Source organism: Phoxinus phoxinus (assembly GCF_949152265.1).
Source record: "Phoxinus phoxinus genome assembly, chromosome: 18".
NCBI lineage: Eukaryota > Metazoa > Chordata > Actinopteri > Cypriniformes > Leuciscidae > Phoxinus > Phoxinus phoxinus.
Window position 1 is genome coordinate 21,441,192 of NC_136893.1, and position 24,883 is coordinate 21,466,074.

The following is a 24,883-nucleotide window of genomic DNA, read 5'->3' on the forward strand; positions in this document are numbered from 1 at the left end:
TCTCAGAATATCCATTTTCATACTGTACATTATAATGTTGCGATGCCTAAATTCACTTGTAGCCTTTAAAACGGTTGATTTTAGTTTTTAGTGTTTTATTTTTAACTTATATGGACAAAATAAAATTTTAATATCAGGTAATTTATCAAATTAATGATCAAAATCACTTTCACGGCCCTAACTTAACCCGAGCTGCTGAGTCTTTAGCCATATTTATTTATCATTATTATTGTTCTCCTCATTTGTAAGTTGGCCAGAATTAAAATGTTGGTACATCACTATGAGTAACTCTAGTTATTATATTTGTGCCGGCTTCTCTTGTGTTCTGCACAGCAATATTAAAGAGTCGCTGTGCGGGATAACTGTGTGAGAGGGAAGTTCTCAGCATGGGTTTGCTCTTTGACTCAGAGATGTGACATCTTCACGTCCTCCACCTCTTCAGCTCAGCCTGAGTCCTCTGGTTATTGCTCTCAGGCTTGTTCATGCTCTCCAAGTTTACCCCCCTCACACAGATTAGTCCCTGCTGTGTGCGTGGTGTGTGTATTTAGCTCATGGTGGGTAGCAGTGGGTGGGGTTTTATTTTCCAACACAGATTAGCAGCTGAGAAGGGGATTCCATCCTATTAAATTATTCATGCTCAAGAAATGATTACAGTGCATGAAACAGCATTGTGCATCAATAAAAGCCTTACCCTAGTGTGTGTGTGTGTGTGTGTGTGTGTGTGTGTGTGTGTGTGTGTGTGTGTGTGTGTGTGTGTGTGTGTGTGTGTGTGTGTGTGTGTGTGTGTGTGTGTGTGTGTGTGTGTGTGTGTGTGTGTGTGTGTGTGTGTGTGTGTGTGTGTGTGTGTGTGTGTGTGTGTGTGTGTGTGTGTGTGTGTGTGTGTGTGTGTGTGTGTGCGTGTTCCTAATTCACTGGGTTCAAATTAGATGTCGACCATAATATAAATTCAGTGAGAGACGGCTTATTCCAAATACTGTTCATCATCTCTCATGGTGGAAAGACAGTGACAGATATCTTTAAGTTAGGGATTGTTCACCCAAAAATGAAAATTCTGTCATCATTTTCTTATTCGCAAGTTGTTCCAAACCTTTACGGGTTTCTTCTTTCTGCTGAACACAAAAGAAGATATTTTGAAGAATGTTCGTAACCAAATAGTTGAGTTCCATAGTATTTTTACTATTAAAGTCAATGGATGTCTGGTTACCAACATTCTTCAAAATATCTTCTTTTGTGTTCAGCACAGCACAACTCGTACAGGTTTGGAACAATTTGAGAAAATAATGACAGAATTTTTATTTTTAAGTGAACTATCCCTTTAAGACACATTACGTTGTAAAAGTTTTAAAAACGTTGGTTATGCGAATGTTAAAGGAACATTTCATTTTGCAAACATTATGAGATTGTAACTTTTGAATGTTCTCTGGACAATCTGTACTGTAACAAGTAACATTTAAAAATGTTAGACAAACATTTTCAAACGAACGTTTCAGAGAGAAAAAAAAATTATGGATAATGTTTTTATGCTAATGTTATGTTTATGGCTTGAACAATTCACTTTGACATAAAAACAATCTTCAAACCGCGCGCGGTCACAACCCCAAGATTGAGAGCCTGAAATTGTTTAGAGCTGAAATGTTCTGCCTTATTTCAGGTTTAAAACTGAGTCGTGAACGTGTCTGTTTGTGGTTTTCCCCACAGGTGTCACGAGGTGAGATCAGCATTGTGAGCGTGAGCCCTGAGAGGGTGATAGTTTTTGTCCATGGCGACGCAGGGCCTGGTGTCCCGGCTCCTGGTGCTGCTGGCTGTGTTAGCGGTGGCTCACGCTTCCGTCTTCCAGTCCAATCAGAGACTGAAGCCACGCTTCCAGCGAGACCGGCGCAACATCCGCCCCAACATCATCCTCATCCTCACCGATGACCAGGACATTGAATTGGGTGAGTGGAAAAACAATATTCTGATACCTTTTTATGACAGGCCTCCATAAGATTTTTTTGTTGTTTTTTTGGAGCTTCCTAAAACTCCCTTAACCATTATTAAACACTTTAACTGATTTACTAACAGCTTGCTCCAGCGCAAACCCTCTTTTAGCGTTAAATAACTACTGTCAGGATTTATTAAAGACACGCAGTGAAAAGTTAGCGAATTGGAATTGCGCTTTCATGCTAATTTGCCCTGTTTAGTAAATATGGCCCTTTATATGGCAACCGCGATGCAATAAATGACACCAATGTTCATGATTTTTTTTTTTTTTTATAATTGTATTAAGCTATTCTTCAACCATACAGTTACAGCTTAACTTTGCTATGCACCTTAAAGTGGAATTCAATTGGCATTTTCAAATGTGTATATCAGCTTTTTAATGGCTTTAAACGCAGCTCATTAAATCATATTTTAAAGCCAGAATAATTTAAATATACACTTCTGTTGAAAACTTTGTTCAGTAAGACTCATGAAGGAAATTAATACTTTTATTCAGCAAGGATGCATTGAATTGATCAAAAGTGATCAAAACACATCATCATGTCATCAAACTAATGCTTTCAAATAAATGTTCTTATAACATTTTCTGAAAATCACTGAAGGATCATGTGACACTGAAGACTGGAGTAATGATGTTGAAAATTCAGCTTTGCATCATAGGAATAAATTACATTTTACAATATATTACAATAGAAAACAGTTAGTTTAAGTTTTAAATAATATTTGGTTTTACTGTAATTTTACTGTATTTTTAATCAAATTAATAGAGCCTTGGTGAGCATAAGAGACTCATGATAACATTAAAAAACAAACTTTTGAACGATATTGTGTTTCTACTCCTTTAGCTTTTTAATTCAATGCATGTTAACCAGTGTAATGTGACCTAACATTAAAATAAAAGAAAAATCAATATCACACATTCTTGTGCTTCAAATCCTGAGCAGTTCTTTAAGATCTCTAATGGTTTTAACAAATGAGATCTCTCAGTCCAAACAGGTTTCATGTATGAGATGGAACTGATCCTGAAAGAGCATTTGCTTCTGTTGAATGCATTTGAGTGTGTGAGAGCTCATTTATTTGTATATTTTTTACAAGCAGCTGTCTCTATGTGATCAAAAAGAGACATTTTTGGCTTTGTCAAATCGGAAGACAGTGATTCAATCAGGAAGGAAAGTCCCCACTCCTTCCAGCAGTGGATAGTGTCAAGTTTACACAAACACACACACACACACACACACACACACACGCACACACACAACTTTCTGCATTTTTACATTTTCAATAAACCTCACTTAGTATGATTCATAAGCTGTTTTCCTCATGAGGACCATAAAATGTCCCGCCAAGAACAAGGATTTATAATAGTGCCATCTTTGTGGGGACATTTTGTCCCCTATAGGTTATACCCGAACCACACACACACACACTTGTGTGATCTGTAAAGATGAATGTGGCAGAGAGATGCCTGTCCATATGACGACTCGTCTCCTCTTGCACACTTGTCTGTGTGAACTCTGATTTGTGTTTTCCATCCATACTGACATTTGCGTGTAAAGTTCACCGGGGATTTTTGCCGCCGGTATGTTTGTACTGTATGTGCTGACCTTTCCGCATGAATCTGTAGAGGTGTGGAGATCCTGTCTGAAAAGGTCAAACTGAACTAGACTTCCTGTCTCCAATTATCAATTGAGCCAATCAGGGTGTAGGTTGTGTGGGTTTACTTAGCTATACTTTTGTTCCCAGGCATTATTTATATTGTGTTAATCCATTAATAAAAATGAATTATTGTGCTTTTTTTTTACTGTAAATTTTCTACATTTTCTTTATTGTATATACCACTTTGCCAAAGTCTCATGCTCATCAGTTTATTTGATGAAAAATATAGCAAAAACAGTAATATGTCATACATTTTATCTGAACAAGAGAAGGTCAAATAAATGCTGAGAAAGAGCAGAAACAGAAGTGTTTATATTCTGTAACTTTTAATAAATAGTGTGTGACTTGAATATAAAGCTTGTATCATATATCTCTAAACATACACATTCCCACACCACACTGGTGTCATATGATTTCCCATGTTGCAAACAATCAATACATTTCCTCTTAAAGGCTGGAATGTCACAAACAGAGAATTAATGAAAGAACTGATATCTTTATCCTGTCGATGTCAGTGTTTTGTAGAGGAAGAGAAAGAGAAGAAGCCAGTTGTTTTTGAAGTAGGGCAGTTAGTAGAGCCATGTCACCTTTAGTAATATACAGTATGATAGATCCTCTCTCTCTCTCTCTCTCTCCCTCTCTCATATATATATCCAGGCTCCATGCAGGTCATGAATAAGACCCGGCGGATCATGGAACAAGGTGGGACGCACTTCACCAACGCGTTTGTCACCACACCCATGTGCTGTCCGTCCCGCTCCTCCATGCTGACGGGGAAGTACGCACACAACCACAACACCTACACCAACAACGAGAACTGCTCTTCACCCTCCTGGCAGGCACAACACGAGCCGCGCACTTTTGGAGTTTACCTCAACAACACTGGCTACAGGACAGGTGGAGACCATACAAAACACACAATGAAAATAATGACTTGGTTAAATTGCCATGTTATTATCACACTTTATAATGAAATAAAGTAAAATACAGTTGTGTGGAGTGCATATGGTACGGTAATATTGAGAAAAGCATACAGCATAGTGCATATATTTTAATAGAGTAGGGTATGAATGTAGAGGTATTGTCACATGAAGCAGGGTGGCTTACAGTATAGTAGTGTTTGAATGTTGTTTTCTCATGACAAAGTATAGCATAGAGTTGAATAGACTAAAAATGTGTAGACTAGAGTGGAATAATGCGTAGTAGTTTACTGAAGAAGAGCAGACATACATTTGGTAGACTGAAGTAGAGGAGATTGGCCTAGAGATGAATAGAATAATGTAGAATAGATTCAAATAGAGTGGCATAGATGTAAGTAAAGTAGATATGAGTTAAGTAGACTAGATTAAAGTAAAGGAGAATAGCCTAGAGATGAGTAGAATAATGTAGACTAGATTAAATTAGAGTAGCATAGAATGAAGTAGAGTAAAGTTGAATAGGGTTGAGTAGAGTAGACTAAGAGGAGAATAGCCTAGAGATGAGTAGAATAATGTAGACTAGATTAAATTAGAGTAGCATAGAATGAAGTAGAGTAAAGTTGAATAGAGTTGAGAAGAGTAGACTAAGAGGAGATTGGCCTAGAGATGAGTAGAATAATGTAGGCATACTGTAGATGGAAGTAAAGTAGCATAGAGTTAAGTTGACTAGAATAAAGTAAAGCAGAATATCCTAGATATGAGTTGAATAATGTAGACTAGATTAAAGGAGAATAGCAAGAATGAAGTAGAGTAGAATAGAGTTGAGTTGAGTAGACTAAAGTAGAGGAGATTGACCTAGAGATGAGTAGAATCATGTAAACTAGATACTGTAGAGTAGCATAGACATTGTTGGACTAGACAAAATCAGAGTGTATCAGCAGTGTCTTTAAGATCACCCTATCATATTCTAATACCCTTTGATGATTTCCATCTGAAAACCTCTAAAACATACACCAAAGCATTGTGGTCCATAATCTATTCCTAACAATAACAGCCTGACATGAATGTAGAATTAATTTAATAGATTGAGCTCTCATTCATCTGTGAGCTGTTTCATCAGTCAGTGTTGTCTGTTGGGCTTTTCACACACTTTCACCAGAGATTCAGTGTGACAGGCCCCCAGGTCTCTCTCTCTCACACACACACACACACACACACAGTCAAACACGCTCTCACAGACTCTTGCACGAACATTGACATAATCTCTCTCTAACAGATGATCTTCATTAAACAATTCCTTTGGGCTGTAATAGCTGTGTGTGTGTGTGTGTGTGTGTGTGTGTGTGTGTGTGTGTGTGTGTGTGTGTGTGTGTGTGTGTGTGTGTGTGTGTGTGTGTGTGTGTGTGTGTGTGTGTGTGTGTGTGTGTGTGTGTGTGTGTGTGTGTGTGTGTGTGTGTGTGTGTGTGTGTGTGTGTGTGTGTGTGTGTGTGTGTGTGTGTGTGTGTGTGTGTGTGTGTGATGTTATCTGTTTGTGACACAGACATTATCCACAACTACTCTGTGCATGTAAACATAGAATCACCAGCTGTGAATGTTATGCCTGTATACACACACACACACACACACACACACACCTGGCTGCATGTCAGGCTTTTAGTGGTAACAGTGATCCATTAGAGCGCACTTCCTCTTGGAGAGAGACCGGCTCTGACCAACATCCCCTCTAATGTAACATTCCCAACTCAAATCTTCACGCAGCTCCCTGTCCTCGATTTATATACATGCCTAATGTATTTTAAATGTGCAATGTAATTTTAGTATTACATTTTTTTATTTTCTATTCTAATCCATTCTTAATTGGACTCTGCTGTTCCCATCTCTTCTCAGCCATACTGCACTATATTCTATTCTTCTCTACTAAACTATACCATGCACTATTCTACTCTACTCGGTTATACTCTTCTAACCTCTTCTCTACCATACTCTACTGTGCTTTGCTATACTTTACTTCGTTTTACTATACTTTACTCAACTCAACTCTATTTCACTCTACTCTGTTTGATTCTATCCTGTTCTATATTTCATTATATTCTACCATACTCTACTATACTGTATTTCTACTCTATTGAACTGTACCATATGCTATTTTACTCTTATGTTACTCTATTCTATTCTTCTTTACTCTGTTTTACTCTACTTAACTCTTTTCTAGTGTGCTCTGTTCTGTTCTGCTCTACTCAACTGTACTATACGCTTTTCTGTTTTGCTTTACCATATTTTACTCTTCTCTTCTCTGTTCTACTCTACTCTACTCAACTCTGTTTTGCTCTGCTCTGTTCTACTCTGCTGTGTTCTACACTATACACTATTCTACTCTACCATTCTCTGCTCTTCTCTGTTTTTCTCTATACTATTCCTATTGAATTATTCTACTCTATGATGTAGGGCTGCATAACAATTAATCGTAACTAATCGTTTGCAGAATTAAAGTTTTTGTTTACATTATATATGTGTGTGTGCTATGTATAATAATTATGTATATATAAATACACAAACATGCATGTATAATTTTAAGAAAAAAATCTATTTATATTATAAATTATAAATTTGGTATTTATAATGATATATAATATAAATTATATTTAAAAATAAAAATGTATATGTTAATATTTTTGAAATATATACATGCATTTGTGTGTATTTATAAATACATAATTATTTTACACAGTAGCCTACACACACATATGTGATGTAAAAGTAAACAAAAACTTTTATTCTGCAAACGATTAGTTGCGATTAATCGTTATGCAGCCCTACTATGATGTTCTACTATACTTAACTCTACTGTGCTCTGCTCAACTGACTCAACTGTACTATATGCGTTTCTACTCTACTCAACTTCATTCTGCTTGTCTGTATTTACTCTGCTGTGTCACACTCTACTGCACTCTGCTCTCTTCTGTTTTACTCTATTCTACTCTAGTGTACTCGGCACTGTTCTATTTCTATTTCTATTCTATTCTGCTCTACTCTTTCTTGTCTATAGTCTCTGTTCTAACCTACTGTACTCTTTTCTGTTCTGCTCTTCTCTACTCTATGTTCTCTCTGAAACACTGAACTGATAACCATGCTCTCTCGTGTTTGTGTTTTCCCAGCATTCTTTGGGAAGTATCTGAACGAGTATAACGGTACGTACATTCCTCCGGGCTGGAGGGAGTGGGTCGCCATGGTGAAGAACTCCCGCTTCTACAACTACACCCTGTGCAGGAATGGTGTCCGAGAGAAACACGGATCTGAATACTCAAAGGTCTGTGTGCAAGCCTGTCTTGTTGCATCTCCTCTCTTCATTTCTTTCCATGTTTTCATCCATTCTTGACCAGTTTGATTGATAGTCTTGTTAGTCTGATTTATAACAAAGTCAGACCTTTCCCTGTCTGTCTCTCCCACTCTTTCTCTCATCGGTTCTCCCTCAAAGGTCGGTCTCTTTTGTCAGGGTTCATCACTCTCTCTTTTGCTTAATCTAAGCTCCTTTTTTTCCTGTTTTTTTTTACCATTCATTGCAGTGACTGACATTCAAGCTCTCTGGCAACAGAAACGTTTGCTTATGGGTGGGCTATATGTGTGTGTATTTTAAGCTTTTGGTTAACTGATACTAAAACATTTTAAATCAGTAGATTAACTGATCTCTGTATCCCTTGTAGGACTACCTGACAGATCTCATAACCAATGACAGCATCAGTTACTTCCGCATGTCAAAGAAGATCTACCCACACCGACCCATCCTGATGGTGATCAGTCACTCGGCCCCTCATGGTCCCGAGGATGCGGCTCCTCAGTACACCACTGCCTTCCCCAATGCATCACAGCACATGTGAGTCCAAAACGCTATTGCAGGGGTGTCCAAAACTCGGTCCTGCAGAGCTTAGCTCCAACTTGTCTCAACACACCTGCCTTGAAGCTTATTCAGAGATGGTCTTAGTATTGGGAGATATATGAAGATCTAAGACTCTACCATTGGAGAAAGCGTAACGGCTAACTTGGATCACGTGTGCCCTGGCTGATAACCAATCATATTACAGCCTTGACGTCATTGAGTTTAAGTGCCGTAAACTGAATCATACCTGTCGCTCAATCGGCTGTTACTTCTCTTAAAACAGCATTATTTTCAGCGTAAACTCTAAAAATAGATCAATCCAAAATGAATGTTTAAGAGCAAACAAGTTGAAGATTAGCCAAAGGGCTTTCCTCACAAAAGCGGTTTATTCAGCGTGAAGCCTCTCCTCCTTTGACATCCATTAAAAAACGGCCCAGGCTTGCTTTCAAATGGCTTTGTATGCCTAGTAAGACCCTGATTAGCTGGTTCAGGTGTTTAATTGGGGTTGGAGCTAAACTTTGCAGGACATGGCCTTCCAGGAGCAGGAATGGACACCCCCGATCTATTGCATAACATTTATTTAAAAAAGGTCTGAAAAATTGCAGAATTGTAGAATGCCTTGGTATTTGCTTGCATGAACTCCACCGCTAAAACCTGACGATCATGTTCTCCAGCTTGATTTGGGACGATCCAAAGACCAGCTTTAACAGAAGAACATCTGACTGACTGTACAAAGAGTCACATGATCAATGTCACAGATTTGTTTACTTATTTGAATATTAACCTAGACATGAATGTGGGATCATACATATTTATTATTTTTATGTTTCTTTGTCCTAAAATCCTCAAATGTTAACTTTTGAGGTTAGGTAGAATAAAATCTATTTTCCGTTGAGGTCTCGGACTTTGGGATAATGGAACTCACGGATAATGGAAATCTCATCCCACATTTCTCTATTTCTGTCACTCAAGCGCTACTGAATAGAGTTTTTATAATGGAAACAGTCCTCTTTGGTCCACAGTAATGTAGCCACACACTTATTTATTTTTTTCTCCTGCTCTCTTGCTAATTCCCCACCAGCTGCTATCAGACATTTCTTTCAATGTCTCTTTCTTTCCCTTCGTTCATCTCATCTCTCCACTTGTGTCCCTCCAGCAGATAAATCCTCCTGTCTCTGTCTATGCTTTTTCCCAAGGTCTGTAATCCCCTTCCTGAGAGACACTGCCATTCTTCACACACATGCTGAATACATACATGACGATGAAAAGAATATTTGTGCACACTCACATAGTCCCGGTTAAATCCTGTCTACACGTGATGTTGTTGTTTTTAGGTTTGCGTAATTTCCTAAACCTCTATAACCCCACTCTCACTCTGTGTGTACACCAAGTAATCTCAAAATCTCATTTTACAGTTCTCAATGTCTATTGTTTTACCCGCTAATCTCGTAAATTCAGCCTCTGTGCACAAGACATCTCTGGCCAGGGGTTGAGTTAAATATGAAATTAAAGATAAATTATATTTTTTGGCGCTTTTTCTTAAGTGAATGCATCCAGTATCTGTGTTTGCGCGCTGATGGAGTGAATGCGTCCGATGTATTTTCTGTGCCGCTAGCCTCAAAAAACAGCAAAATTACAAAAATTAATAATTAATTTTCCAAACACTCCTCTTGTCTGTCATTGGTTGGATCAAAAAATAGCCCCTCCCCAACCTCATGCGATTGGTCGAGCCAGTATCGCAACTTTCCTGGGTGATAAACATACGAATGGCTTAGTAATGGGGAAAAAAATACACACTTCCAATTTAACGTGTGTGTTTGCATTTCTATGGTGGTGCTAATAAAACTAAATCCCCCAAGAACAAAAAGTTATTTTTAAATTTCAGTGGCAATAAACCAGATGTTATTATTTACATAGCTCACTATAAACATATTAACAGTTAACTTAACTAGGTGAATAGAAAGAGAAATCTGACCATAGAAGAAGAGAGTTTATGCTAATGTGTGCCGTAGCTTCTCTTATGGTAACTCCACTCGCACATACTTGCATTGCATTATAAATTGCACACTGACACATTTCATACAAAACAAGCTTAAAGGTTTCTGTTTCTGTACTTGTATACTATACATTACATGTCATAGACACACCCGGCAGCACATGCATAGATATATTATCTAGTTAACACACCACAAATGAGCAAACAAAAAGCCTGTAATGTACTAAATTCTCTCTCTCTCTCTCTCTCTCTCTCTCTCTCTCTCTCTCTCTCTCTCTCTCTCTCTCTCTCTGGTGTTGCATGCTGGGAGTGAGTGCGGTGTGTGAGAGGCACGTGTGAGAGCGTGAAGTTTTTTACGTTTTTTTCTCATGTTTAAAACTTTTTTTCTCACGGGATTTATTTACTAATTTTTTCTTTTCTTTTTTTTTTTTTTTTTTTTTTTTTTTTCTTTATATTTTTCACTTTCTGGATCACTGGTTATTGGTTTAAGTTTGTGAGGCGTTTTTTAGTAAAACGGGATGGCGTCTTTCCCTGCGGGGGAAGAGTCGTCTTTGTCGCTTCGGAATGGTTTCAGGTGCGTTCCCGAGGCAGGTACAGCGATTGAGGAGGTGCTGTTAGCAACAGGAGAACAGGTAGGCCATGAAAACATTGTTTCTGCATCTCGTATGAACAAGGCAGTTGTCGTCTTTTTAAAAAACGAACAACTAGTCATCAGGATTATTGAAAGTGGCATTTGGGTGAAAGAAACATTTGTACCCGTTACACCTCTTTTTGCTCCAGCTACAAAAGTGACGATTTCCAATGTACCTCCTTTTATCAAAGATGATGCGATCGTGCGGGAATTAACTAGGTTCGGAAAGATGGCTAGTGCTGTAAAGACGATTCCCTTGGGTTGTAAATCTACCGAACTTAAGCATGTGTTGTCTTTTAGAAGACAAGCGTTTATGTTTTTGACAGCTCCTACTAAAACGCTGGATGTTTCATTTCGAGTGACATGTGGAGAGAGCTCTTATATGGTTTACGCGAGTACGGATACTTTACGTTGTTTTGAGTGTGGAGATATTGGCCATAAGAGATTGTCTTGCCCTCATAAACAACGGGCCGAGGAAGAAGCAGGGACGTCGGGTTTGACGGGCGCGAGTCCTAGTGGAGCGACTGCGGTGGAAAAGCCGGTGAATCAGAGTGATGCAAGTGTTCGGAAAGAGGATAGAGATGCAAAAGGAGGAAAGGAAGATGGTGATGGAGTAGAGGTGAGTGTAAACACGTCTGGAATTATTGAGGGTAGAAACGAAGAAGTGTCGTCTATAGGGCTTGGGCGTCGTGACGTCATACTTGGCGTGGCGGCCATGTTGATGGCCTCGCGAATGTAAACATAACGTTACAGCAAGTGGAACGAGTAGAAGAAGCAGAGTTGGAAGAAAGAAAAAAGATGTTAAAATCCCGAAAAGGATGCGGAATTTACCGTGATACACTAAATAAGGAAGCCAGGGACCGGTATGTGGACAAAATCGGTACTATTAACGGTTTGGATCTATATGAAATTGGAAAAAAAGAGTGGAGCACCGACAACGACTTGCTGCCGCCGGTTTGCATAACCGATATCTTCGGCTAACGTTACCTAGTTTGTTTTGTACAAATTTTAACACTCATCTTTCTGTTGCTATCCCTCTGCTGACAAAAAAAAAATTGTACTACAAAACTGTAACGTTATTAAAATACGGGATATTTTACAGGAAAATACTAAAACGGGAAGACAGCGGGAAAAAAGCTCAAATAACGTTACGTGTATATACTTTTGAAACACATAGTTAAAAGTAGCAGCTACATGTGTGAACGGTTGTTACTAAACTAACATTAGCAGTTAGGTGAAGCACAGCTTACCTTTGTCCGGATTAACGTTACTGTGTTCCCACTGTTTTGCCGGCTTTATGATCTGCAGCTCCTGAACCCACCCATTGGTGAACTGTAAGTTACATGCGACTCCAATGATTTGTAGCTTCGGAACTGTTCTGAGGTGTAGGCGCTCACAAAACAAACTAGGTAGCCGAAGATATCGGTTATGCAAACCGGCGGCAGCAAGTCGTTGTCGGTGCTCCACTCTTTTTTTCCAATTTCATATGGATCCAAACCGTTAATAGTACCGGTTTTGTCCACATACCGGTCCCTGGCTTCCTTATTTAGTGTATCACGGTAAATTCCGCATCCTTTTTGGGATTTTAACATCTTTTTTCTTTCTTCCAACTCTGCTTCTTCTACTCGTTCCACTTGCTGTAACGTTATGTTTACATTCGCGAGGCCATCAACATGGCCGCCACGCCAAGTATGACGTCACGACGCCCAAGCCCTATTGGCTGTTTTGTCACTGGTGCGTCAAGCTTCAAAGACGATAGAATGCAGGAAGACGCTGGTTCAAATGATGAAGCGGAAAAAGAGTCCGAAGACGAGAGTATTAGAGATGATGATTCTTGCATCGATGTAGACGTCAGTAGATATGGAGATTTGTATTCTGTTGAACAGATAAATAGTTTCCTGGATGAAACCAAAGGGAGGAGTGTTGATGTTGAGGAGTTTTTTCCTGACTTAGAGAAATTTATCGCATCCGTAATGAAAGCTCGTAAAGAGTGTAACGTTGAGGTTTTGACGCAGCAAAAACGTTTTAGACTAAAGAAATATTTGACAGGAGTCAGACAAAGAATTAGAAAGATGAAGGGTAAACGTAGGTCTACTAGAACTAGCTCTAAATAAGTACACATGGGGGTCTGGCCTTTTCTGTATTTTTTTCTATCCTTTTCTTTTTCCTTTCCCCTGTTTATGGATGTTCTTAAAATAGGATCCTTAAATATAAATGGGGCAAGGGATAGAAGTAAATGGCCTCTATTAAAAGAATGTTTAAATTTGAAAGGAACTCAAGTTGTGTTTCTACAAGAAACGCATAGTAATGAAGAAAATGAAACTGATTTGGGGATGTGGTGGGAGGGAGATCATGTCTTGAGTCATGGCACCAACCTTAGTGCAGGAGTGGCAATATTATTTTCACCAAGATGCAAAGTTAAAATTTTGTCTAAAAGTGAGGTAGTGAAAGGACGCCTACTTGCCATCAGAGTGGAAATAAAAAATAGAGTTTTTGGGTTAATAAATGTTTATGCTCCTACAACGGGTAGAGAGAGAATAGCTTTTTTTCTTAAACTTAAAGATAGTTTCCTCTTTTATTAATGAAGATTTTTTAGTAATAGGAGGAGATTGGAATTGTACTCTAGATTTCACTTGTGATAGAAATGGAGAAGAACCTCATTTTTTATCAGCAGTATCTTTAAAAGAGATTACCACACAATTTGGACTTATTGATATTTGGAGAGAGAGAAATAAAGCAGTTAAACAATATACATGGATTAAAGTGACAGAAAATAGGATCAGTGCAGCACGTTTAGATAGATTTTATGTCAAGAATACAATGTGTAGTAGAATAGAAGAGACAAATATAAGCCCAAGCTCCATTTCAGATCATCATTTAATTTCTTTAAAAATGATTGTAACACAAACAACCCCTCACTGTTCTTATTGGAGATTTAGCAATAAGTTATTAGAGAATCTTGATTTCCATGATAAATTTAACCTTTTTTGGAACCATTGGACCGAACAAAAAAGTAATTATGAAAATCTCCTTCAATGGTGGGAGGTGGGAAAAGTTCAAATTAAGGTTTTCTGCCAACAATATTCATCACAAGCTTGGATTAGTTTAAAAAGGAAAATGTCTAAATTAGAAGAAGATATTTCTGCATTATATGTTTCTTTGATTAATAAAAATGACATGGGAGTCCAAGAAAATGTGTTATCTAAAAAACATGAATTAAGAAGTATTTTACATGAAAAAGTGAAATCAGCACTTGTGAAAGCACGGTTTATTTCCATTAATGATATGGACGCACCTACAAAATATTTTTTTAATTTGGAAAAGAAGGTTGTTCATAATAATTTTATGCATTGTTTACGAAGACCTGATGGAAGTACTACCTCAGATCCTTTAATGATGAGAAGAACTGCTGTTGATTTTTATTCTAATTTATTTGCAAAAGAAGACATTGATCTGAATACAACATGTGAACTTTTTAAAGATTTACCAATTTTGAAAGAAGATGAAAGACTTTTTTCTAGACTCCAACATTACCTTTGAAGAAGTAACTGATGCAGTAAAACAACTCTCGACTGGTCGAGTACCAGGCCTTGATGGACTTACCGCAGAATTCTACAAATCCTTTTGGGGAATAATCGGACAGGACTTCTTTAAAGTTGTTGAAGAAAGTTATAAACGGAAGGAACTGCCAAAAAGTTGTCAAAGGGCAGTCCTTTCTCTTCTTCCAAAGAAAGGAGATTTGTGTTTACTTAAAAACTGGAGACCTGTTGCTGTTCTTAATGCTGATTATAAAATATTGTCTAAATCAATTGCAAATCGTCTTAAGACGGTTTTAGGTTCTTTGGTTCATGAAGATCAGTCATATTGTGTTCCTAAAATATGTATTTATGATAATTTGTTTTTAATGAGAGATCTTTTAGAATATGTAAGAATGTACAATGTTAGTGCTGGTCTAATATCTCTAGACCAAGAAAAAGCTTTTGATCGGGTGGATCATTTGTATTTGTTTCATGTTTTAAAGTGTTTTGGTTTTGGCGATAGTTTAATATCATGGATAAAATTGTTGTATAAAGGATCCGTGAGTATGATAAAAATAGGAGGTGGGTTAAGTGTACCAGTTAAAATACAAAAAGGAATCAGACAAGGCTGCCCAATGTCTGGCCAACTGTACAGTTTGGCGATTGAACCCCTATTGTGTATGCTTAGACGTAAACTAAAAGGTTTAACTATAAATGGCAGTTTAAAAAAAGAGTCCATTATATTATCTGCATACGCTGATGATATTACTGTAATTATTCAACAACAGGAAGATGTACAGAATTTAAAGGGGGCTTTGGACATCTATGAAAGAGCTTCATCTGCTAGGCTTAACTGGGATAAAACAGAAGCTGTCTGGTGTGGTTCTACTGAGAACCTCAATATGGTTTTGCCAAAACTTCCTAATAATATTAAGTGGGGTACACTTGGTTTGAAATGTCTTGGAGTATATCTTGGTCAAGAGGAATATAAAAAGAAAAATTGGGAGGGTTTAGTGGAGAAGGTCTGTGCGAGGTTGTCTAGCTGGAAATGGTTGCTACCCCAGTTATCATATAGGGGGAGAGTACTGATTGCCAACAATCTCATTGCCTCAATGCTCTGGCATAAATTGATGGTCGTGGACCCACCAGTGATGTTAATCCAAGATATTCAAAAGAGACTTGTTAATTTTGTTTGGTCTGGTCAGCATTGGCTGAGAGCTGCTGTCCTCTATCTTCCTGTTCAAGAGGGGGGACAGGGACTGATTGATATTCGAGCTAGAGTGACAGCTTTCCGACTGCAGGCTACTCAGCGCCTACTATATCACCAGCATCATGGATGGATGGAGCTAACGTGTGCTCTTTTACGCAAGGCCGGACGAATGGGTCTAGATAAACAGCTTTTCACCATGACCCTAAAGAGAACTTCTCTTGGTGGACTTAACCCTTTTTACCTCAATACTTTGGATTTATGGCAAATGTTTTCCGTTTCAAGAGAGTGGTCAAAACCAGGTCCATGGCTGTTTAATGAATCTCTTTTTTTCAATCCTTTTTTTCCTGTTGAGATTCTAAACTCTGAGACCATAAGGTCAAATTTGATTCTTGCTGGAATATCCATTTTTCGGGATCTAAGAAAAGGAGATGGGTGGATTGAAGCTGAAGTACTTGCTCAAAAAGTAGGTTTCAGGTCTGTGCGTCTCGCCAAACGAGTGCTAGAAGACCTAGAAGCTGCGCTTCCTTGTTCAGCTAAAGAATTTCTCAAAGGGACCTGTCCAGGAGATGATATGGAGCCATTTTCTTTTCCGGAATTTAAGTTTTTGATGAAAAAGGATTATCAAGAGGAAGATCCTGGAAAACTGCTATCTTTGAATACTCCAGAAATGGGGTTGTTCAATGATTTATCAAAAAGAACTTTATATATAGCATGTGTTAAAACGATGAACTATCAAGACCTTAAAGACCAAACAGAAAGCAAATGGACTTTAGTGTTGGGGTCAGGCTCTTCCCCGAAAGGTAGCTGGCGGACCCTATACAAAAAACCCATTGAAAAGAGAGTTGGAGATCTGCAATGGAGAATTGTATATGGAGTTTTAGCCACAAACAGACACATAGCACGACTGGATCCTTTAGTTGGGGAGGGTTGTCCTTTTTGTAATACATCAGAAACTGTGATTCACACATTTATGGAATGTTATCGCCTGAAAAACTTGATGCAGTTAGTGAAGGTTTGGAGTCTGAAGCTAATGGGGTTGTTTAATGTTTCATTGTTTATTTATGGGCCAAAGTACTCAGTAGAAAACAAGGAGAAAGTTATTATTCTTAATTTTCTTTATGGAATGGTGAAGTTGGCAATTTGGTGTACTAGAAAAAACAAAGTTGAAGAAAGTGGGTGTACTGATCCTATTTTATTGACAAAATGTTTTGTAAAAAAAAGGTTAACGGTAGAGTATGCTTTTTATAGCCTTACGCACAATGTTCAGTTGTTTTTTCATCTCTGGGGTTATAATAATTTTTTGTGTGAACCTGATGGGAGTGGAAGCTTTAATCTAAACATTTTCTAATGTGTTAATGAAGAAAAATATATGTGGAATTGTTTTAAAAAAAAAGAATACACCAAAAAAAAAAAAAAAAAAAAAAAAAAAAAACATTTGTTTGTTTTAAAAATATTTATGCAGATAAATCCCAAATGTTATTGAATTAATAAAGGGATTTTTAAATGTCAAATGTCTCTCTCTCTCTCTCTCTCTCTCTCTCTCTCTCTCTCTCTGTCTCAGATTCGATTTGCTTTCAGGACATTGTGTCTCTAAGCACAAAACCACACAACCATGAGCTCCCATTTCTCTCGCCCAAAAAAAAGAGAGAGAGAGTATAGAGTAAAGAGATACTGTCAATGAATATTACCATCTTTCCTGAAAATATTGAGGCGTCAGGAATGAAATCAGACATTAAAGGGACAGATGTCCACAAATGTGCATATTCGCTTTCTTACACAGCCTGATAAAACCCCCCTGATGAAAACAAAAACAGATGAATATTTTTTCATTAGTAGATGGGAAGCTCTTCAAATAAACGTGTGTGTGTGTGTGTGTGTGTGTGTGTGTGTGTGTGTGTGTGTGTGTGTGTGTGTGTGTGTGTGTGTGTGTGTGTGTGTGTGTGTGTGTGTGTGTGTGTGTGTGTGTGTGTGTGTGTGTGTGTGTGAGATAAGATTTTGGGGGCTTTTATAGTTTAACAGGCGTTTCATTCACCACTGGAGTAGATAAAAACCAAAGATGCAAACCTGCCCACTTTATGACTCAAATAAAATATCCATCATCCTTTCAAAGTGACTGCTCAAGGCGGCGTGTGTCTGGAATTCAACGTGCTTTTATTATTTTTCTGATGTCATCTCACTTTCTCCATTAAAAACAAACAGTCTTGCTCCTGTTTTTCCTATCCAGTCTCTTTTGCACACAACTCTTCGTAAAAGCATGTTTTATGATTCATATTCACCTATATTACATTTCCACCTGTCTGATTGAACATACATTGCAATGAATTGTGCCTTATTTTTCACCCCATAGCCATAAAAAATGTCTGCGCTCCACACACACATTCATACGCATGTATAATTCGCCTGCTCTCAGGGGGGGGGATGCCCCAGAATTCCTCCATCCTCTTTTAATTTTCCATGAAGAATTCCAGTGACCGCTCTTATTCTCTCCATTCAGTCCTCTGCAAACCACCCGTCACCGTCCACAATGGCCTCTCGTAGTCCTGTACTTCTCTGCTCCTTGCCCTCGTACAGTGCTGTATGTGATTAACCCCTCGCTGCCCCTCGGACTGGCACAAGGCCACTGGAGAGATATTGTCCAAATCCTTACAGTCCGAGAGCGTGTATTATTCGGTGGGAAAATCCCCATGTTCTCATCGCCGCGTGAGCCCGCTGCACCTGTTTCATCTCCAGCACTCCTGAGATGGAGGGAATAATGAAAATATGATCGCAAAAGAACAAGAGAGGGAGAGAAAGAGCGTTTGGAGAGGATTAAAAGGATTATATGTAGAGCAATAAAGAAGATAAAACCAGAAAGAGAGCGAAAATGCCGTTTACTGTCTATAGGCAGCCGCCTTATGAGGCAGTGGTGTAACCGTGATGAAATCTCTTGTGACTTATTTGGATCACTCGATATAGGCAGCAACTCGCACCACACAAGTAGCATCCACACACCACACAACGTCACGCACACCAGAGACTCGGTTTACAATTCAACTTGAGTGTACGTTAGCATGTTGCTAAGCTACCGCTTTGATAGTCTAATAAGCGTAAAAGAAATGCAGAGCACACACAAATAATATTGGGTAAAATAGTGTTGTTAATCAGATTAGAACTATTTTTACTCAGAACAATTCTGTATTCAAATATTTATAATCAACTTTTCTGTTTAATCAACTTTTCTGTTTGAGTTTGATGTTAGCATGTTACTAAGCTAATTCCTCGATTAGTCTAATAAACCTAAATACAGAGCACACACAAATATTGAGTGAAATAGTGCGTTGTGAATCAGATTACAGCTATTTTTACTCAAAATCTTTCTGTATTCTTGCAACAGCGTAAGTGGATTACGAGAGTGAAAGGAAGCAAATGAAAAAGTTAAAGAAAGCAGCTGCGATTTTGACCATAACCCATGTACTTCTGTATAAACCACTTTCTCACAACATGTCTTAGGAATTAGGAAAGTATGTGGTATTTTTGGGCTTTTCATTTGCATTCGACCGCTTGAACGTCTACACTAGGAAAGCAATCCGTTTTAATTCGTGTTCAACTACTTCATAAAAGTGGTCAAGCTCAAAACTTTTATACCCTATATACACTCGTATTTAGCATCTTCAACTTGTGCTCGGATCGACGCAAACGCATCTTAATGCTAGGTGTAAACAGGGCCAGAGCGACACTGAATGAAGCATCATGTTTGTGAGTGAAATGAATGAACTGGGAGGTGATAAAATGGAGGATATATCGATATAACAAGATAACAAGGGACAATGAGCGAACCAGTGAACAGTGTATGAATATTTTTAGTAAATTGATTGAAATCACTGAGATATATTAAAATCCCTAACACTACTAAATCCCTAAAATATACATTAAAATGTCATGTTTTGTTACCTTAAAATGTTTAGGTAGAAAGCACATTTAGAGCTAAACAAGTGACAAAAGAACAGCAGTACACATCTATTCCTCTCAGGTCCCAGTACGGACACAGAAATAGACAGATACACCAACGAGAGAGAGAGTTACATCCCTTGTTGTCACTAAGTTGTTATCAGTTTAAATATACGACACCCACAAAGCAAGGCCAGGCAGAAAACAAATCGTCGCGATGATGCTCACATTGATTTGTCTGTAGAAGGGCTTTAAGTAAAGGCTGTTAAACAATAGAGCTGGGGGCTTTTAATCACAACCGTAAAGGCTTCGAGTGTAAGTGCTGTTTGTTTCTAATAGCCCTCGATCTCACGCCTGTCACAGGAGCGAGGAGGAGGAGCTGCACACACTCCTCGCTCTTTTTGTCCCTCAATAATGGTTGAACAACCATTGCATTTACAGAGTGTCAGTCTGTCAGTCAGAGCCTAAGAAACCATGAGACTGTCAAATTGCAATGTGTCATTTTCGAGGAGACGGGAGAGAGAGCGTACAGTCGATTGCTGTCATTTGTAATTCTGACCATGCAAACACACACACACTTTCGCACAGACACATCATTCCCAGCTGTCAAAATCTGTCTGTGTGCTTTCCTCCGACATCAGCAGAACGCAGTCGACAAACAGTGTCTGGAGAAGCTCTGCAAACTCTCGATTTCTCTCAGTCATGCTCCAGCTGGTCCACTGACTGCCACTCTTTTCTTCTCCTTTCAGAACGCCCAGTTATAATTACGCCCCTAATCCAGACAAACACTGGATTATGCGTTACACCGGCCCCATGAAGCCCATTCACATGGAGTTCACCAACATGCTGCAGCGCAAGAGACTGCAAACACTGCTGTCCGTGGATGACAGTGTGGAGAAGGTACATGATATAGATTATAAAATAATATAATTAGGGCCGTGAAGCGATTAATCGTGATTAATCGCATCCAAAATAAAAGTTTGTGTTTACATAATAAATGTGTGTGTACTGTGTATAATTATTTTGTATATATAAATACACACACGTGCATGTATATATTTAAGAAAAATTTGCTATTTATATATAAAATATTTATATATAATATAAATTATATATAAATATATATACAGTATATACATGCAAATATTTCTTAAATATATACAAGTATGTGTGTGTATTTATATATACAAAATAATTATACACAGTACACACACATTTATTATGTAAACACAAACTTTTATTTTGGATGCGATTAATCACGATTAATCGCTTCACGGCCCTAAATATAATATAATATTTATGAACCATCCTTACCCCTAAAATAAATGAGCATTTTTAGAATGTGAAAGAAAATATATATTGTTTTATTAATTTTATTTTATAGGTATTTTACTACATTAATGATTTTCCCAGTTGAGGACAGCTCCAAATTTCCACAGGAGATTTTGTCAGTTTTCACTCACTTCTGTACAAACTTCATTCCTTAGGCAAAAATATGGCAGTACGATTGTACATGTATGGTATCAGATTGCATTTCTATGGTATTTCTGAATATAACATGGTACTGGATAATTCTAATATTCTAAAATAATTATAATCTGATGTTTCAGTACATTAAGGTACTTCAAAAGATGGTCAAAACATACATTTTAGCATTATTTTAGTATTCTTTATATACTATTATTGCTATTTATTAATGGTTTGAGTTAACTATTATTTTTATATTTTAAGTTTAGATTTAGTGTTAATTTTACTTCAAATTTTAGTATTTTTATGTTTTGTATTTTTATTGTGTTTTTTTAAAAGTGGCTTTAATTTATTTAAGCTTTATTTCAATTAAATGAAAAAAAAAATTTTAGTTGTAGTTAACAATAAGAACACATAATTAGAATGGTGCACTTCACAAAACAATATTTACAAAAAAAAAGGGTTTTGTAAATGTACAGTTTTCACAGGAAAAATCTCAATTACAAATTACAAGCGCAACCCCAACAAATATCTATAATTTATTCTACCATTGTCATGTTTCTTCTGTTTCAATATAGATATATAACATGTTGGTGGACACTGGGGAGCTGGACAACACGTATGTGATCTACACGGCTGACCACGGATACCACATCGGTCAGTTCGGACTGGTCAAGGGGAAGTCCATGCCCTACGAGTTTGACATAAGAGTTCCCTTTTACATCCGCGGCCCAAATGTGGAGCAAGGAGGCATGTAAGTGTTTGAGTTGTGTATCTGAAGAAACCTGATTTCACCAAGTGTGACGTGTTCCTGGATCCACATCTTTGTTGGAACAACATTCCAATCAACCAATCAGATGTTTAGGGACAAGTTTACAGTTTATGTCAAGTTTAGGCTTACATCCAGGGTTAGATGCTTCTACATCAGTGTTATTCCCCTATCAATCCCCTATGATTTTAGGGATAAGTTAGTGTAGGGTTAGGTTTAAGGGTAGGAATAGGGTTAGGACTACTTTTTCGGACAAGAGTGTTGTTCCAGGATTTAAAAAAATATGTTGACCCAGAAACGCGCATGACATCCAAGAGACATGCTAAATACATTGCTCACAAAAAAATATGTCAAATATATATATATATATTAGACAGCATAACGCTTTTCTAGTGTCCTGACTGATTTGATGAAAGCTCTGCAGAGACATTTGCTTGGTCTTTTCACACGGTTGGCTTATTTTCATTGCACTGCATTGTAGAAAAGCTCTTAAAATATAACGATTATTTCCCAAAAGTATATATTTTTACTTTTTCTGCAAATAATTAGGTAGCATATCATTTAGAATATGATTTATGTCTATAGCAATTGCTCTTTGTTTAATGTTTTTGTACAGAGGCTAATGTTACTTTTTAATGAGGTCTGAAGTGTGCTTCTTGATTTATGGGCTTTTAATGACTTTCCAATGCCCTGCCACATATAGAGAGGGGGAATGAGATCAGCACTTGTTGCAGGCCATATTTGAACCCGCATCCTCAAGGGAGCACCGGACCAGACCTCTTTTTAAATGTAGAAAACTCTCTCGCTCTTTCTCTCGCCAGTGTTTAATATGGTATTCTTGTTTACCACTGCTGTGGGATCTGGCTTCTCTGCTTCTCAGAAAAGCTGATTAGCAGCAGTAAAGTCCACTCATGTGAAGACCACAAGACTTTTTCACTGTGAAAGAAAGACAGAAAAGAGGATAAAGTGTTTGGCAAGAGGCTCCGGGTGAGAGAGGCACAGCTGGGCTCAGTTCAACATCAGATGAGCCTTTAGGCAATAAAATTAGAGCCAGATGAGGCTGATTTACTTTTTGAAAACTTTGAGCGGATATGATTGGATTAATCGCCACTGAGTTTCATTCCATTGAGTTCACAGGATTTGAAATGATCAAATTAAATCAGATTTTAATGATTTTTTTGATCAAAATTAAAAGCCTCAGTAGGTCTAAATCACATTGGGTTTGATGTTTATTTCTGTGTCAGAAAGTGAAAATGTTTAATATATCAGGCAAAGAGGCGAGCTCTGTTAGTTTCCAAACAGGGAAGATGGTTTTCAGTTACCGGTATTTAAAATAAGACAAAACTAGCTTTAAAATAAACTAAAACAGTGAAAAATCAAGATGTAAGATGATGTGATATTTACATTAGTTCCCTCAACTGTAATTTTTATTTAATAACCAAAATCCTTAAAAAACCTGGATATTTCAGGGAATTTTAAAAGTGTGATATAGTATAGACCTGGAAAAGTCATGGATATTAATACAATCCTAATAAGCCAAGAACATTTCTATAAAGAATGTACATTACTCTAGTTTTTACTCAAGATCTAAAATATTTTATCCAGTAGAAATAAAATATTTTTTAGATAAAAAATTATTTTAAAAACCTTAATCACAAAGTGGAAAAGCCATTTAGATTCAATAATGAACCCTGAATAACATTCAGTTCTTGAATCTTCTGAATTGCTGAATTTAAATTTTATTTTAATATAATTTTTTATAATTATTTTCTACAATTATTTTAACATATTGACACTTCTAGTTTCTGTAAATAAAAAGTAGCACCACAGCAGAAGTACCTGAAAATATATATTAGTGCCTTTGAATATTGTCTTGGTCAATGAGGGGTCTCGCTTGGAGTCAAAATGTTTAGTCAAAATAAGTGTGTGTCCTGCAGGCTGCCATCACATCTGATTTCCCAATACTTCAGTGGGTATTCAACCATCTTATGTGACATCCCAAATCCTATGAGCCGTATATGTTCAGTCTGAATAACACTGCAAAACGACATAGGGAATAAGTGAACATCAATGTATAGTGGGGTAAATTGACCAACTTGTCATTATATACCACCTCAGTGGATGATGAAATTTCAAACAAAAAGTACAGTATATTGTTGTATAATGCATACTGTTTCACATACTGCTATTAAAAATAGTAAAGAGAATGTAGTGTATACTGTATTCAATAGAGTATTCAGTAGTAGTGGCTGAATTCCAAGCCCTGGATCTCTCTATTTCTCTCACTGTCCTTATCTTATTATCAGTCAGTGTTCATGTGCTGGTTTCTGACCATTATGTCAAATGGCGACCCCCTCTTCTGTTTCCATAGCAACCCACACATCGTGTTGAACATAGACTTGGCCCCCACCATCCTGGATATTGCAGGGATGGATGTTCCACCAGACATGGATGGCAAGTCCGTCCTCAAGCTCCTGGACACAGACCGTGTCATGAACAGGTGAGATTGTCTCCTGAAGTGTGTCATTAAAAAAAAATAAAAAAAAGTTGAGTATTTCCTACACTGAGTGGGCAATAATATAGAGCGGTACTTCATTTTTTTCACCTGACTGAATTGTGGAAAGTGGAAGTACTGTATGAGTTTATTGGTCAATGTTATTGTGTCTTTGGTTACATTAGCAGAATAGAAAAGTCAGATCAGTTGGTACAACAGTGTTGGGGGTTTTGTACTTTTTTTCCAGTAACTAATAATAATAATACATTTTATTTATTTATTTGGATTGTGAAGAGCTCAATCTGCGATTTGGGATATAGGAATTTAACAATTTAGATCAATTATGTGAAGCAAAGCCATGCAATGCTTTATATGTCAGCATTATAATTTTAAAATCAACATGAAACCTGACCGGGAGCCAGTGTAAGGACTCCAAAACTGGAG

General features: G+C 37.5%; 1 protein-coding gene across 9 annotated transcripts in view; it reads left to right on the plus strand.

The window, feature by feature from the left end:
- sulf2b (sulfatase 2b) overlaps window positions 1–24,883 on the plus strand; it is a 165,273-nt gene that overhangs the window by 113,370 nt on the left and 27,020 nt on the right. For all 9 annotated transcript variants that reach the window (XM_079587986.1, XM_079587992.1, XM_079587990.1 and 6 more), the window contains 7 exons: window positions 1,699–1,934; window positions 4,294–4,533; window positions 7,709–7,860; window positions 8,255–8,424; window positions 20,459–20,609; window positions 21,755–21,930; window positions 24,317–24,445. In XM_079587986.1, coding sequence (XP_079444112.1) covers window positions 1,760–1,934; window positions 4,294–4,533; window positions 7,709–7,860; window positions 8,255–8,424; window positions 20,459–20,609; window positions 21,755–21,930; window positions 24,317–24,445 — 1,193 coding nt within the window. In that variant the 5' untranslated portion in view covers window positions 1,699–1,759. The remainder of the gene's footprint in view (window positions 1–1,698; window positions 1,935–4,293; window positions 4,534–7,708; window positions 7,861–8,254; window positions 8,425–20,458; window positions 20,610–21,754; window positions 21,931–24,316; window positions 24,446–24,883) is intronic.